General features: G+C 32.8%; 2 protein-coding genes across 8 annotated transcripts; both read right to left on the bottom strand.

The window, feature by feature from the left end:
- Positions 1-1,684: 1,684 nt before the first annotated feature.
- On the bottom strand, positions 1,685-3,402 carry LOC110793317 (uncharacterized). 7 transcript variants are annotated; one of them, XR_008919009.1, is made up of 4 exons: positions 2,964-3,402; positions 2,765-2,841; positions 2,433-2,531; positions 1,685-2,156 (listed from the first exon to the last, which is right to left on the bottom strand). XR_008919009.1 is itself a non-coding variant. In XM_056826990.1 (2 exons), the coding sequence occupies exons 1-2, from the start codon at positions 3,242-3,244 to the stop codon at positions 2,124-2,126; spliced, it is 513 nt and encodes a 170-aa protein (XP_056682968.1). In that variant the 5' UTR covers positions 3,245-3,402; the 3' UTR covers positions 1,685-2,123. The 7 variants fall into 7 exon arrangements, 1 of the variants encoding a protein (XP_056682968.1); XR_008919011.1 differs by having other exon boundaries at positions 2,433-2,527; XR_008919007.1 differs by having other exon boundaries at positions 2,433-2,841.
- A 1,638-nt stretch (positions 3,403-5,040) lies between these two features.
- LOC110793319 (peptidyl-prolyl cis-trans isomerase FKBP62-like) lies at positions 5,041-5,826 on the bottom strand. Its single transcript, XM_021998184.1, has one exon. The coding sequence runs from the start codon at positions 5,824-5,826 to the stop codon at positions 5,041-5,043; it is 786 nt and encodes a 261-aa protein (XP_021853876.1).
- Between the last annotated feature and the right edge of the window lie 11,165 nt (positions 5,827-16,991).

Here is a 16,991-nt window from a genome sequence, read left to right as displayed (position 1 = left end):
ATAAATAAAAATCGTGGACGGATTGTATTTTAACATGCGAGACTAAAGTTGTTGTCTTCATTATCAATTATAATATTTCTGTCATTTTTTTTAATCTGCACAATTTGATGTTTATCTCTTGCCCATGCGAAACTTTAGCCATTAATATATCTAGTTACATGGAGTATTAGCTAAAATTAGAAATTTACATATTTTAAAAATATATATCGAGACGAATCTAACAAAATTACACATGGCTACATAATTCATTATGATTCTATGAATATATAAACTACAAAAGTTTGATAATTAAATTAATGAAAGTGTGTGAATTTTATGACATGAGCCAATGTTTTCCAGGGGAATCCATCATGCAATAAAAAACATTAATCGTTTTGATAAATTCATGTCTTGTTCTATGCCGTTGAGGAAAGAAGAAATTGCAATTGGTGCAAGTAAAAAAAAGCCGGAGGAAGTATATACTTTGTATATGCAATATTTTGAGGGCGATTTCCGGCAATAATGCTTAAAGATGTCAAAATTACCAAATTGTGCCACATTTTCAATTAATTCTCAATCTATCGTCTACGTCAGGATTGACATAAAGAAAATTATTTTCTCCTAGTTCAGCGATAAATTGCCAATTGAATTGGCGGCGTTATAAGGCAAAGCCGCCAATTGAATTGGCAATGTTGTAGACACCATCTCCATTTGAATAGGCGATATATTTTACCATGCAACATCTCCAACAATAGGTAATTGTGCCTGTTTTTTTTTTATATAAAAAATATTTTTCACGATTATGCAAATGGGAGAATGGGAAAGGGTAACTAAAACCAATAAAAGTTATAGATCGCCATTTGAATTGACGATTTAAATCTCATAATTCACCAACTCGATCAATTGGCGATTTACTGGTCTAAATCACTAATTCAGTTGGCGATCTAGAGTTGGCTCGTAAAAAAAAGATCGATTTTGTTGATGACGTGAACGGTAGATTGAGAGTTACTAGAAAAATGAGGCATGTTTTGAGAATTTGGACATCTTTTAGCAATATTGTCGGAAGTCGCTCGTCTTTTGAGAACGGATCAAAACAGCAAATGAAAAAAAAACAAAAAGGGACAGAGAGAATACATAATACATAGAGCGATTTCCAACAATAATGTTAGATGATGCTAAAATTCCCAAAATACGTCCCAACTTATGTTAATTCTCATGATACCGTCCACGTAAGCAAGAAACCACTCTACTTTTATTTTATTTTAACCAGTCAGCACAAAACCACCAACCGAATTAGCGGCTAAATAAAGTAAACCGCTAACTCAGTTGGCGGTTTACTTTACATAATTTTAGATGCTAGGTGAGTGTGTGTGTCAATGCCAGAGAGGCAGAGACTAGATGAGTAATGTTTACACAATATACATGAGTGCGTGTGTTAGTGTATTTTTACAAGTAAACCGTCATTTGAATTGGGGGTATATAATATACTACACGAAAAAGAAGGAATATAATGTCAACTTTAAATTTTGGAAATAATGGAGAATTAAAATGAGTGGAGTGGCTTTTGTTTCCTCTTTGTTAAAGAAGGTGCCTTATTTTCTAGGGAAACAGAATTTTATTTTCTACGGGGTAGTAGGAAATCTTAAGGCCACCAGCTCAGCAAGCCAACCAAGTTGGGAGTATATGTACCTTCTAATTATTCCAATACTAGGTTAGCACCCGTGCGATGCACGATTATAACAAAACTCTTTAAAATATTTATTAAGTAATTAGTTGGTATGGAATACGGGGAGTAACAATTTGATGTACATAAATAATGTAAAAAATACAATATTTGATATTTACAAAAGTAATAATGTTTTCTATTTGACCAAATGTATAAATACAATGCATTAGTGAAATGTTGTGGAAAAGTGAGTTCAACTTGTTCGATTAGGGTAAAAAACAAAAGCGTTACAATAATAGTTCCCACTTGAGCTTGATACGATTAGCGATATTTCTTTGAAAGCCAACTCTAATGGAAGCTTCCTCTTCGAAAACTTGACAATCATTACAATAAAAAAATTGACTCTAATGGCATTGTAGCAAAGTCACTCTAGTGTACTTGATGCATTTTAATTAACATTTTTAAAAAGGTCAAGCCACTATAGTAAAAACTTGCTAATACAAACTCCAACCTGCACAACCACAAGGTCCACAATAACAAATTCAACAAAATTTAAACCAAATATCAACTCCAACATTAAAATTCTAGACAAAGTAGCTGTAAATTAATTTCCATACAAAATTATTGAAGTATTATACGGAGTAGTAAATTATTCAAATGAACGGTAGAAAAATCAACTAATAACATTCAAAACGAAAGTGAAAACCAAAAACTACTTCATCGTATTAGAAATTAATTGAAGAAAAAGTAATGCAGAATAAGGGAATTATAGATGATCGAATTAGACCTTCTCGAGTTCTCGTAGCAAATTGCAGAATTGAATCTTCCCAACTTCCTGGTAATAATCCAATTGCAGTCAATTCTTCGACACTACCCTATTTTCTACCTAGCCAAAATTTCGATCAAATCCAATTAATTTTTTTGTGAAAAAAAAAGTAAGAAAACATGTGTAAAACAATTCAATTCATTACTCCGTATAACATAACTATAGTTGATAGACTTTAATTGGATCGAGTTAGGCCAGCTAAATTGAAAATGAAAAATAAATTACCATTTCAACAAAAATAATTGCAACAAAAATGAAAAAAAATGGAGAAAATAAATAGATAGAGTGATAACCTCAAAAATAAGAATTGCCCAAGATATGCAAACAGATGTTTTCCTTAATTGTGGACGCATTTGCTGATAACATTCAACTGAGAAAGTGAAAATATTTATAAAAATAATAATAAATAGAGATCGAAAGAGATGAATTATAGTATCATATCTTCTCATAACAAATTCATTAGCCACAAATGCACAAATTATATTATTATACCTTATCAATTTCTCAGCCTCAAACCAAACAGAAAGAATGTTGTCATCTCCACCACAAAATCCTTCAAATATGAATATATAAAACCCATCACCAAAATTCAAATAAAAAAGTACTCTAAAAGGGATTATGAGAAGAGAGGAGTTACGAAAAAGCACCGAAGGAGGGAGAGGAAAGATTAGGAAGATGAAGAGAGAAAATGAAAGGAAAGCGGTTTTGTGAATAGTAAAGTGTGCAGTATTTTTGCAGGCTTCTTTTTTGGGAAAGGAGAATGTGTACTGCATGCCATTAATTGCATCGAACAGTGGAGTAGACTAACAATTTACAACCCGGTAAAATTATATAGTTAATGACGTCATTATTAGATTAGGCGGGAAAATTTGCTTGGAGAAGCTGACATGTGGACAATAATGATGTCAGCGGTATTTGTTTTAGTAATAGTTATAGACTTCCTGTTCATTGCCAGTCATTTCATTTTGAAATTGTCCCAAATTTAATTAATTAATTTTGTATTATTGCGCCACATTTTTTTATGAATGCGAAAGCTCGACAAACTTTTTAACACGGGAGATGGATTGAAGGAAGTTAAGGTTGATGTGAATCATCGAGTGTCAATTTTATCCGAACGGGTCAGGTCGGGCTTCTCGTTTTGGGCCAAGGTATCGAACTGAGCCATGCCCAAGTACGGGCCAAACATTTATGTACAATCCTGAGTATTTTTTGGGCTAGGCCGGGCCGATTTTTGGATAACCATCCGATAGAGTTAAATGAAAAAAACAACTAGAGATAATTCGTCATTAAATGACATATTTTCTTTATTTCTTATTCCATTTCAATCTCAATTCTCCCTTTTTACTTGGTATTATGTGGTACGAAAGTAGTTGATTCAAATACGAAGTATGGTTAATAATTTGTTTTTTTTAATAACGGTGGCTTGATTTCACCTAATATTTTATAAACTTATGAGATGTGGTTGGAACTTAACTGAGCGACTGAATATATTAAACCTGACACTTAATGAGTACTCGTATTTTTTTTATATATATATAAGAAGTATCGCAGATTTCAAATTCTACAACAAAGAAAATTGGGTACCCAAGTGGGTAATACTCGTAATATATATTTTTTTTTTTTTTGGCAGAGGATACAAACAGTTCACAAAACAAAGAAAACAAAACCACCCATTACACATAGCTTACGGGCTATGCCATTCATGGGTAGCATAGGACACATGACTATTAGAAGTGGAACTAATACTAGACTCAACATAAGAAATGCAAGAACTAAAAGACTCCACATTACTACAACACACTGCTTTCTTCCTTGGTCGATCTGAATACTCCAACATAGGAGTAACATTCCTCCTCTTCGTTCCTGCACGAGGCCTGCAACAAACAACAAGGTGAGAGCGATCACCTAGAGCACGACTTCTTGCAGTCATTCGCCTCCTCGGGTTAGTGAGCTTCTTTTGAAACATAGGCTCCTTTTCTTTTTCCATAGCTGCTTGATCACACTTTCGGTCTTGTTGGAAGGTGAGGGCTGAATAAATGTTGCCATATTTAGAGGTAGTCGGCAAGATATTACACACATGATTGTTTGCTAGATTGCTCATTTCATCCTTGTATATTGATGATTGTTCATCTTCTTGTCCTCTTGGACTCTCAGCATTGATTGAAATCTCATCTTGAACACATTCCTCCATGGAAGAAATTGGGGAGTCACACAATCCCCCTCCCTGGACTTCACTCTCCTTTGGTGGCAAATTCCTTGGCATAGACACTAACCGGATCACCATAGAGGAACTCATTCTAGAGTTAACATAATAAACGGATTTTCCTTCAACTATTTTTTGATAATCCTTCTTTGAGATGGCAAGATAGGAGCATGTCCTTCGTCGGTTAACAAACCGATATTTGGACTCCGCAAGATCAGGTCTTTTCAAAGTAGAAGAACTTACATCATCCTCCATTACTCTATCAACAACCGCTTCTTCATTCTTACTCAATTCACTGGTATCACCTATACATGAGTGGCCCTCCAAGCTCGTTTTCATACTTGAAACCGTAGAGCTGTCTTCATCTTAGCAACACATATTGTCCTCCATCTCCTCATCTCTAGCCACACTTGCCACCTTACTTAAGCAAACCTTATCATCAGGACATCCTTTCACCAACTTTCCCTCCTCACTTGGTATGTCTTGTTGTGCACTATCCTTCGTCTCCATACTAACCAAGGCAACATTATCTTCCTGCTTTATCTTTAGGGATGGCAACCCTAATCCAAGCCCAACTGGAATAGCGCTTTCAGTACGAGATATATGCCCCCTTTTATAAGTAGATTGCTGAACTTGCTCCAATTTTTTACCTACCTCCCGGTTTGAAGGATCAAGTTCATGGGTTATTGCCAAGTCCCAATAAGCAAAATCACTCCTGCCCAATTCAATTGCAGCTGTGGCTCTTCTAAACAAAGCTTTGATATTAGTTGGATCAAATTCCAAAATGATGGTACATATGTAACCAACTTGATCAAACTCTTTTTTCTTGTTAAAGCAAGCAGCCAAATTCAGCAGAATACAAATAGCCAACTCAAAAAACTTAATTATATCTTCTTCCAACTGAAACAAAAATGTAGTAAGGAAGAGACATGCATAGCCATATTTCTCCAAAGCATCCTCTGTATTTCCACTTTTAAACAACATATTTCCTTCCTCCTTCCACTCCTTGGTAAGATCCAATACTTCTTTTGGGTTCTCTGATTCTGAAATCAAAGAAAATAAAAGCTCATCTTCTTCCTTGAGGTTGTCACCTTCCAAAAGGAGTCTGTTCAACTCACCTCTAAACTTCTTATAATCTACCAAAGAACACATCCTAGAAGTACAGGCGGACAAGAACTTAACTGAGAGTGCACAGAAACTATGAATTTTATCCCGATCAAACGAAGGAAGAAAAGCAATTTTTATACTGGGTTGAAAATTAAATAGGATTTTTTGTCATTTAACACCTTAAAAAAAATTAGTTTTTGTAATTAAACACCTTACTTATTTTTTATTATATTTAAACACCTTAAAAATCTAAAAATTTATAAATCAACACCGCTTAACGATTTCCATAAGAAAAAAACGTTGATTTTTAATCATGCTATAACTTCCGAAGCATAATTTGATGGTAGAAGGAGTTGTTTACCACCATATCATGCCTTGGGAACTTTAGCATAGTTAAAAACTAATGTTTTTTCTAACAAAAATTGTCAAGTGGTGTTGATTTCTAATTTTTTTTTGTTTTTTAAGGTGTTAAATGACAAAAAATCCAATTAAATACTACTGGGTAGAAAAATGAAAACTAAAATAAGATACAGATTAAGGAAACCAACTCGTCGGAGAATCGAAAGGATAAATTACCGGTCCTTCGTCATCTCCGGCGAGCTCAGACGGTAGAAAGCACACCACCCAAGAAAATTTTGACGAGAGGGAGTTTGATGGGTTTAAGAGAGCCACCTGTATTCTGTCCCTTCACTTTTTACGATTTTTAATACTCGTATTTTTAATATGAAGAAAACATACTAAAAGTTGTTGGAGGCTTTCTCTCTTTTCAGTATGTTGTTAATCATTATTGGTATCACTTGAGAATATCCTATTCATAGTTTCATACACAAGATTTGAATGTTTTTGGTTTTTTAACAAACCGCAAATATCTTCCTTATTATTGTCTACATTTTCAAACTTTTTGCTTATTATTTATATTTTGCAATTAAATGTCTCAACAAATAGTTAGTTGATCATTTAGTACCATGCAATTGTTTTTGAATATCGTGTCTTTAAGTCTTTACTTTTTGTTATAAAGGGAAAAATTAAACCATAAACATTGAAAGGGAAAGTGAGAGTGAGAGTTTGTTTAAGGGTAAAGATATGGAGATTAAACAGATAATGAGTTTTTTTTTTTTTTTTGTCTTTAATAAATGCTTTTTTAAGTGAAAAATAAAAGTAAAAAAATTAACAATTTGAAGTTTGGGATTTTGGAGCCATCCCAATCTCATTTGGTTGATCACATGGGGCACTAGCTTTCTAATTTTAATTTTAATGGATAAAGTAATTAAAAGGCATATCTTTTGGGTTGACACAAATGCAATTTTTAGCAGTATTTCACCTACCAACTACGGATTTACATTAAAATTTGAAGGGATTTCAATAATTGTGTCAACATATGTTGGACTTGTGTTTAAAGTATCAGAGATTTTATTATTAGATAATAAAATTTATTTATAATGTTAAGAAATCTAACTAGTTTTAAGGTTTGATTGATTCAACCTATGTCATACCTTCATTAATCCATTACTTTTAAAGCGGAAGAATATATGGTCTAAGAAATCGATTTGTGTTATTACATTTAAACCTGAAATAACATGTAAAAAATATAAACAGATTGATTAAAATAGTAAGAAATTATTTAAGGGGCTAGATTGATTAAAATGCTTCTTTGAGCTTTTTTCTATTGGGTAGGTTGTCATTATATTCTATATTCTATAAGTGTGGAGGGTATTTTAGTAATCCAATGAGGACACCAAAAGTGGATTTACGAAAATAACCTCACCTATTCAGTTATATAATAGAGATTTGTTTCAACTTAATTTTGATTCATTTTAGAAAAACAAAGTTCAAATAAGTTAAAATAAGTTCAACAAATTAAAATAATATTTTTTAAAGTTAATTTAACACACTTAATAAGTTCGATCTTTTTCAACAAAAATATATAGGTCCATATTAGTTAATTTCAGTCAGTTGAACCAAAGAATCTGTCATTTGAAATGTTTGCCAATAGCTTTTACATCATTGTTTCGGTGTTTCCATATTAGTTAGTATTGATATAGTAACGCACTAAGCAAAATTCTACTCACTTGGTACAAACTCTTATCCTAGACTGATGGATATATCCTTGAGCTTCAAATCTTGCCAAGTGAAGGTAAGTATGAGAGTAGGGATGGTAACATGTAGGATCTGGACCGGATCTAGATCCAAATACGTTTTTCAGACATGGACCTAGATCCAGTGTCGGATTCGCGGGTCCAGATTTTTTGGATCCAGATCCGTTGAATCCAAAAGACCGCGGATAGGATCTGGAGCCACAAGTAATTCTTTTTCCTTCAAAAAATATTATATTTATGTGACTTTTTACAAAAAAAAAAACTATTATACGAAGTATTATACTAAAACAGACACCAGGAATGACACATGTTATTTCCTGTTGCAAAATTTTCCCGCCAAAAAACTCTTTCCTAAAAAAATATACTCTGTATCTAATTTATTTATTATTTTATTTTCTCTCCTTTTATATAAACTACTATGTATGAATAAATAACATAGTATAAGATTATAGAAACAATATTAGACGATTTTGGAAATATTTTAGTCAAATGATATATCAATTACAAAAAATATATTTACTCGATATTTTGGTCAAATTAACATATTAAGTATATCAAATATTTTGGTCAAATTATCATATGTAACATCTAAAATATATAATACGTATTAAGGAGAAAATTTCATATTAGATAAATAAATGGGTACGTTCCAAATTTATTAATTACTCATTAGCTTTAACAGAGTATTATTTCAGTTAAATATTTTATAAAAAAGATGGTCAAATAAATTTTTGAATATCTGTGCGTGCACGCAGTGGCGGAGCCAGGAATTGTACGTTGGGGGCGAGGAAAAAAAAATGAAGCAAAAATGGGGGGGTGAAGAAAGAAATGAAGCTAAAAAATAGATATATTCCAATCGGGAGGATTTGAATCCTTGACCTAAGCATCCACACTTACTAAAACAACAATAACCACCAAGGCAAGGAGGATTTAATGATATATTTATGTATTAATTACTAATTATCTCTCTATTAATTTTTTTTTTAAATGTAGGGGGGACCTGCTTGCCCCCCCTCCGCCACTGCGTACACGAGATCTAATCTAGTATAAATATAAATTTTAGTTCACCTACGATGCAAAATATATTATAACGGAATAAATAAATAAATATCAAAATCATGAAGAAAAAAAATTTAAGTTATCCTTATACATATTTTTTTATTAAAAATATTTTTTCTTTTAAAACGGATCTGGATCCTATTTACTGTCAGAAATGGATTAGGATCCAGACCCACAGGGTCCAAAAATTGAAGATCTAGATCCTTTAAAACAAATTTGAATCTACGGATCTGAACCAGGTCCAGGATCCATTGCCACTCTACATGCATGAGAGTTAAAGTATTCTCTAGTATGTGCCATACAAATTCTAAACCAATAAAACCTCGTAAGGATTAGAGTTTAATCAGAGATCCATCTCTAAAGATGGATGTGGGATATTGTTTCGCGTCGAGCCCATGTGCCTTGAGCTTGAATAGACCCGACTCACACTACGCCACCTGTTTTGTGTCATGTTGGACAGGGCCGAAAATCTCAAAGGTGGCTCGCGCACAACCCAATCCAACACACCATCGTGTCGTGCATATTTAACCTAATTTTACTCAATTTATTTGTGTCTTGTCGTGTTTTTTTCAAAAAAAAGCGGCCCGAGTTCACCCCCACGACTTCGTACTGCATGATCATATTTTTCCCATGTTCTACTTATTTCGTGATGGCCGTGCCGACGGACAGACCAGGCCCAATACCATCTTTACCCATCTCCTTTGCTTTAAAAAAATGAAAAAGATATTGATAGGAGAAGGTCATGAGGTATTACACTTACTTGGAGAGTTGAAGTGATGTACGCGAAACATGAGCTTTAAATTTGGTGGTGTAGAAGAATTAGTGGAGTACAAAATTTCCAAAAGTGTAGGGATGGGATCAAGCTGTATCTATGATAGCGCTAATCAGCCAGTTAATTAAAAATACTGCGTCAACTTTTTGAAGAAAATGAAAGAAACTAGTGGTTTAGTGCTTGACTGCTGAGTGCTACTGCTAATTAATAGGAGTAAGATGCTAAATTGATGTCTTAACAACATATTTACATGGTTCACAATTGAACTGCCTTAAAGCCTTGAATAATGAATAATTGAATACTATCTTATTCATGCCCTGTGAATCTTTATTTCTCACGTCATGCAATGTAGTCTCTCGTATCTGTCCATTTTATAATGCGTCACTTCGACTATTAATACTTTTATGATTCATAGGTAGTCGAAAATGAGTCTAAGCCTGAAGTAAATTTTTTAAAAATTGAAATCATTATCTAATCCAAGAGGTTTCGATTTTGGGTACGTTATCTTTTTATAGACTTGAGTAAATTGTTGCCAAATAATTAAAAACAAAAAACAAACACCTACTTTATGATTCGGGTTAATTTTGTTATGATTTGGGTTTAAATTGTTATCTACTTCGTATTTTGTAGTTCTTGAATTGTTTTATGATTTGGGTTTGAATAACAGTTTTACTCAACTCTAATTTTTGGTTACCGGAAATCCCAACTGGAGGGAAACCGACTGTTCCCGATTTTGCTAGGCGATTTCGATTTCGAAAACGTAGGTTCCTATTTCCTAATAGGTTTTCCCTAGGGGTGTTCAAAAATACCCGACCCGCATTACCCGACCCGATGACCCGACAAAAATAAACTGGGTAGTTTTCAGTTTTTTTAAAAATAAATGGGCCTGGTATCCGACCTGGTAAAATAGTCGGGTATTCAGGTCGGGGCATGGGCCGTTTTATTTGGAAATCGGGTACCCAAATACCCGTTATTAAAAAAAAAAAAGGAGTTAAAGTCAGGATAAGGTTTACTACTTTACTCAACTCATTTTCCTTTCTTCCAGCCGCATATCGTTCTTCTTCTTTCTTTTTTTTTTTTTTATTTTGAAAGATATTACATACATTCATAAACAAACAAACTACATCACCCCCCTCTGGCCTCTTCTAGCTTTAACAGCTAGAATTCGAGCAGTGTTAACAGTTTCCCTAGGGCATCTATTTATGCTACAATTGTTAAACGACTTAGCAATATTTATGATATCATAGCAAACACTGGCAACTTCAAGAGGGTTGTTTGGGAAAGTCTTCAACGCTTGAAACAGTTTGGTACTGCCCATTTTAATAACTATGTTGTCCACCTGATTTTGCCTAGCATACACCAGGCCCTTCAAAACTGCTAATGCCTCAGTTTGCAGTTTACTATGTGAATAGACACATTCACCTTCTTCATGAGTGGTCCCATGATCACGAACAAGAAGCCAACCAATAGCAGCTGCAGCTGCAGCTCTACCATTTCTTCTCGTGCTTTTTCCCCAGGCAGCATCTACTAGAAGAATATCTGATTGTATATTGCTTTGACCAGTTAAGCAGACTTGTTGATTTCTCATTCTATGATTCTGGTCTTCTTTTGTTGTGTATACTTTTTCCTTACAGCATTTGCCCGTTCTACATCTTCCAACACTCCATGAATCCACGCAAGCAGCGTAGAAGGACATGTCTTTGCTTTTCTGAAAATAACATTGTTCCTATGATTCCAAATCCCCCATAATACAACAATGAATAGGTTGACTCTTTCATTCCATTCCAACTCACACAAATTCATTAACAATCTCAAAGAAACTCACCAATATCTGTCCATGAAACTCATAAGCCGGGTACCCGCTAATGAACACCCCTAGTTTTCCCATGCCAGATTGCCATACACCCTAATATTTATAAGGTATTTAGGTATATAACCCATTCAATCCCAAGGATTGGACCCTACTCACCAATATTTGTAAATGTTGTAATGATTGGGCTAAAAGGTTAAAAACTCCCAATTCTTATCCAAGTACTTGCTACTTGCAAAATTAATTAACGACTAACCAATAATAACAAAGTTAGAGTTGTTATCTTGTGATAATGGTGTCATCTCACATGTATCTTTCCATTTGCCAGATTGTGCCTTCGTTTTATTTTAAACGATCTTAAATTCTTAATTGCTCATTGATACGTAGTACGAGTATGTGAGAACTTACTTAACTTAGGCTCTGTTTGGTAACCACTTTCAGTCACCTTAAATGAATAGGTGCTAATGATTTAAGTCATCTTAAATAATTAGGAGCGTTTGGCAAAGAACTGAAATAAGATTTAAGGTGGATATATCGGCTGAAATAGAGACGTTATCTAGACTAACGTTTAGATATCAGGCGCTGAAATTCATTTTTCATCCGTAAAAAAAACAACAGAATGCTCCCAAAGCATTGCGATACGCCGAAATACAGAACTCTTGTAGTGTAGAAAATCTTTGTTGCATCAAAAAGCTGCCGAACTTGATAATGTCAAAAACCCAGAAAATTCCCTTACTACATAAGATATTGCAATCGTGGGTGTCTAATTTTTTTTTAAAATGAAGAGAACCAGAAGGAACTATAAGAACGAAAGGGAGAGAGGAGATTCAAGTACTGCTGGATTGGGGGGGTACGTAGTGGGTTTTTCATATACTTGTATTTTAGGAGTGGTAAAGTGAGTGTCATTTCTTTTGGATTGTGCTTTTATTTGTTTTCAAGGAATTGTTGTGTTTAGTTTTTAAATTCTTGAACTGTAAAATGATATTCTAGTTTTTTTATTTGTAAAATTGAATAGATGTCCACAATACAAATTTACGATTACAACAAAAAAAACAAAAAAACTACTCCACAATGAAAATTGTAGGAGTTAATTGAGATTGAATTTTATTCGTAATTAATGCACAACGAAAATTTTACATATGATATAAATATAAATACTCTCTCCGTCTCTTTTTGTTTTTTTACGTTTGGTATTTTGCACGCGTTTTAACGACTAGTTAATGTGCATTGAGATTTTTCTTATTTATAATGTTTTCACTCTTATCAAAAAATCTAATATTGGGGAAATGAGAAAAAGTTAATGTCTCAATGGAAAAGTGAGAGAGATTAATGACCTAATGTATTTAATTGGTTAAAATAATAATTGGACACAAATTTTGATAGAATATTAAATTATTTATGTGATAATATAAAAGGAAATGTAAAGAATATTTTGGGACACCCAAAAAGGAAAACATAAAAAACAAAAAGAGACGGAGGGAGTACTACGGAGTAAAAAAATTCGGGTACTTAATAAATAAGTTTTACCAAACATTTAATGAAATAATTATCTTATCAGTTTCAGCACCTTATCAGTTTCAGATGTTATCTTATCAATTTCAGTTACCTTATCAGTTTCAGCTCAATTTCAGCTGGAGTTGCCAAACAGAGACTTAGTTGACAGTGGCGGTGCCAGGAAATCTGTGTTAAGGGTTCGAAAAATTAAAACATAAGTCATATTTTTGGTGCAAAACGTAGATTAGCAGATTTTACTGAATTTTTGTGTGCAAATAACAGGTTTTATACGTACCGTAGTACATAAGATAAATAACTTTTTTAAAAAAAAAAAAATCAAAGAAAATGAGTAAAACAAAATCCATTTAGTAATAGGTATATATAAAAATATGTATTTGTAAAAGTTTAAAACTATTGCCAAAGGTGTGAGAAATAGAGTATTACTCCACCAAAACAAAAAAGGAATAAAAATATATTAAATATGTCTAAAAACTCATCTCGTTGGGCTCAAACCCCGCGATCATTCCCTGTGATTTAAGTGCTCTAACCAGTGTTCCAGCATTAATTCTTTGTCTATTATTAGCGTTGAATTTTACATAACTTATTTCCTAATTTCAGAAACTAGTTAATGCTTTTTTTTTTTTTTCCAGTATGGGTTCAGTTGAACCCACTAAACCCATACTAGAACCGCCACTATTAGTTGGTACGTCGTCTCATCAAGGTGACAAGGTACGTAATTCGTATTATCCAACTCTTATTCATTAGTTGTTAGAATCAGATATTGCCGTACAAGTTCTCAAATAACTTATTCGTGTTCCTTGGAGATGATGTTCGATGGTTGTCATGAGTCTACCACGATGATATTTACTAACTTGTGATAAATGTGAAATAATAGTATTACACTTTAAGATATTTTTCTATTTTTTTGTGTCCTTTTTAGTGTCTAATTAACCAAGATTTACGTATTTTCACTTTTAGTATCTTTAAATGTTTCGAGTGATGGAAGTTTACAAACTTGTTCCACATTGTAACATCATTTAACCATCAACCATCATTAAACAACTTTTACTCTACTTGGTGTCATTTTGAAATATTTAAAAACAAGCCTAATTATCAAGTTGGACCATCAATCGCATAGTGCATAGTTGCATACCTCAATAAATTATATCAATTGCACATAAAAAGTAATTAGTACAACATTGTAAATTATTTTCTATACAAACACAGATTTTTTTGGGCAATCATACCCGGTATAAGTAAAAATGATAAAAAAAAATTGATATGTGAAATTCTCGCATTGATATGAATTTAAAAAAATCTCACTTGGCTATAATTTTTCTTATATAATGGTGAAAGAAAGATTGTCAAAATTGATTGATGAATAATGCATAAATGAGAAATGATGCATGTATTGCTAAATATAGATAGTAATAGTACTGGACTAGTTATTGCCCCGAGCGATTCCCCAGTGAGTGTATGTAATTTAAGAATTAATCTTAATAAAAATTTAGTTAAATTAATTTTTTTTTAAAAATAGTTTGATATTTAAATACTTACATGCAACATGAGATCAAATGCATAATTTACTTTTATATTTTATTTTGTAAGGTGATTGAATATAAAATTTGGTTAAATATCTAAGTAAACTAAATTTAAATTTAAAATGGAGTAGTCGTTTGCTATGTTTAAATTCCAATTATTCCCTTTTTAATAGCTTTAAGTAAATGTAAATGAAATGGCTTGCTAAAAAAACATAGTTGTAACTGAACCTGTAAAAAAAACGTAAATGTAAATAGAAAAACCCAAATTCTTATATGAGACTGTCCTCACCATCAACTGATGGTGAGACCAGTTCATATTTACGAATTTAGGTATGTTACTTCTATAGTTTAGACATGTTACTTTTTTTTATAATTTCAGAGGAGGTACTTTTTTTAGTTTAGGTATGTTACTTCTATAGTTTATACATGTTACTTTTTTTTATACGGAGTAGTTTTAGGGGAGATACCTTCTTAGTTTAGGTGTGTTACTTCTATAGTTTAGACATGTTACTTTTTTTATATAATTTTAGAGGAATTACTTTTTTTAGTTTAGGTATGTTACTTCTATAGTTTATACATGTTACTTTTTTTTATACGGAGTAGTTTTAGGGGAGATACCTTCTTAGTTTAGGTATGTTACTTTTATAGTTTAGACATGTTACTTTTTTTTATATAATTTTAGAGGAGGTATTTCTTTTAGTTTAGGTATGTTACATCTATAGTTTAGACATGTTACTTTTTTTTTTATAATTTTAGACGGGGTACTTTTTTAGTTTAGGTATGTTACTTCTATTGTTTAGACATGTTACTTTCTTTTTTATACGGAATAGTTTTAGGGGAGGTACATTTTTTGTTTAGGTATGTTACTTCTATAGTTTAGACATGTTACTTTTTTTTATATAATTTTAGTGGAGGTACTTTTTTAGTTTAGGTATGTTACTTCTATAGTTTAGATCTGTTACATTTTTTATATAGTTTTAGGGGAGGTACGCTATTGGTTTCGCGTCGTCACACCATCAAGTTGATGGTGTGACTGGTCTCACAGGAGACGCGCTGATAGAAAAATTGTAATTATAGTTATTTTGATAAGAAATAATTAGAATACATATTTATGGCAGTAAAGTTTTAATATAAACATAATTTTTATGTTTTGAATTGCTCTTAAATATCATATGGTGTATCATTGGATTAGTGGTTAAAGTTCTAGTTCATGGATATGAGGTCAGGAGTTCTTTGATGTTTGCATTTATTCATGTTTTTGTAAGAAAATATTATATGTCAATGTGACTATGACTTGGCGCTATGTCGCGTGCCATCTAATGGGGGCGATATATGGCGAGAGGGCATGAAATGCCATTGAGTTTTATTAATAGTATATATAATATCTCCATTATAGCGTTTTCACTTGGCACCAATTTTTTTATAGCGTTTTCACTAGGGGTGGCGATGGATCGGGTTTGGGTCGGGTGAGGCTCAATCTGCATCCATCCATGACATTTCATATGTCATCCAACTCATCCATCATCCGTAAAATATTTCATCCACATCTGACCCATCCATCATCCGCGGGTGATTCGGGTGGGTCGGGTGAACTATATTTGAAGATATATAAAAACAACTTAGAGTGACACATATTGCAATAAAGAATCATTAGTCCACATATAGTACACAAGTCTATTTTTCTTTTTGAAAAACCATAGCATGACTTTTACATAGCAATATTTTGTGTTACGCTTATGTCTAGTATAATTTTATTTACAGTAAATATATTATGAAAGTAAATTATGATAAACTAAATCATAATAATTGGTTGATGAATCGGGTGGTGGGTTGGATGCACCTTCATCCATATCCGACCCACAAGTCATCCAATCCATCCATCATCCGTCAACCGTCCGCTTATTTTTGAGTTTTCGTCCGTATAGTCTGAATCATGTGGATCCGTTAATGTATATCCATCGGGTTCAATTGAAATTGCCAGCTCTAGTTTTCACTTGCTACCTCTGTTCCTTAATGTTCTTTACGCTTTGGAATATGTGTCCAAAGTAGGAAAACTTTGACCGTGGATTCCCACTATTATATAAATCAAAATGTTATCATGTAAGATCTTGTTAGATTGGTGTCGTTATATATTTTCAAAATATCAAATTTTTTCACATATGGAAATGGATATATAAGTCGTTGAATATTGCATTGGAGTCCGTGCAAATAGTAAGCGTAAAGAACATTAAGGAACAGAGGTAGTATATACTATACTAAGGCCCTGTTCGGCGGTAGCGGTCTAGGTAGCGGGTAGCGGGTAGTGTTTCCTAGACCGCTAGTTGGGAAATTTAGTAGTGTTTGGCAAATTAGCGGTTTGAGTAGCGGGTAGCGGTTAGGTAGATTTTCACAAACGTTAAAAAAAGTAGCGTTTCATCAATAAAAGTAGCGGTGTAGAT

The sequence above is a fragment of the Spinacia oleracea genome, chromosome 4, assembly GCF_020520425.1.
Source record: "Spinacia oleracea cultivar Varoflay chromosome 4, BTI_SOV_V1, whole genome shotgun sequence".
Classification (NCBI taxonomy): Eukaryota; Viridiplantae; Streptophyta; class Magnoliopsida; order Caryophyllales; family Amaranthaceae; genus Spinacia; species Spinacia oleracea.
This window is presented reverse-complemented; position numbering and strand designations above follow the sequence as displayed.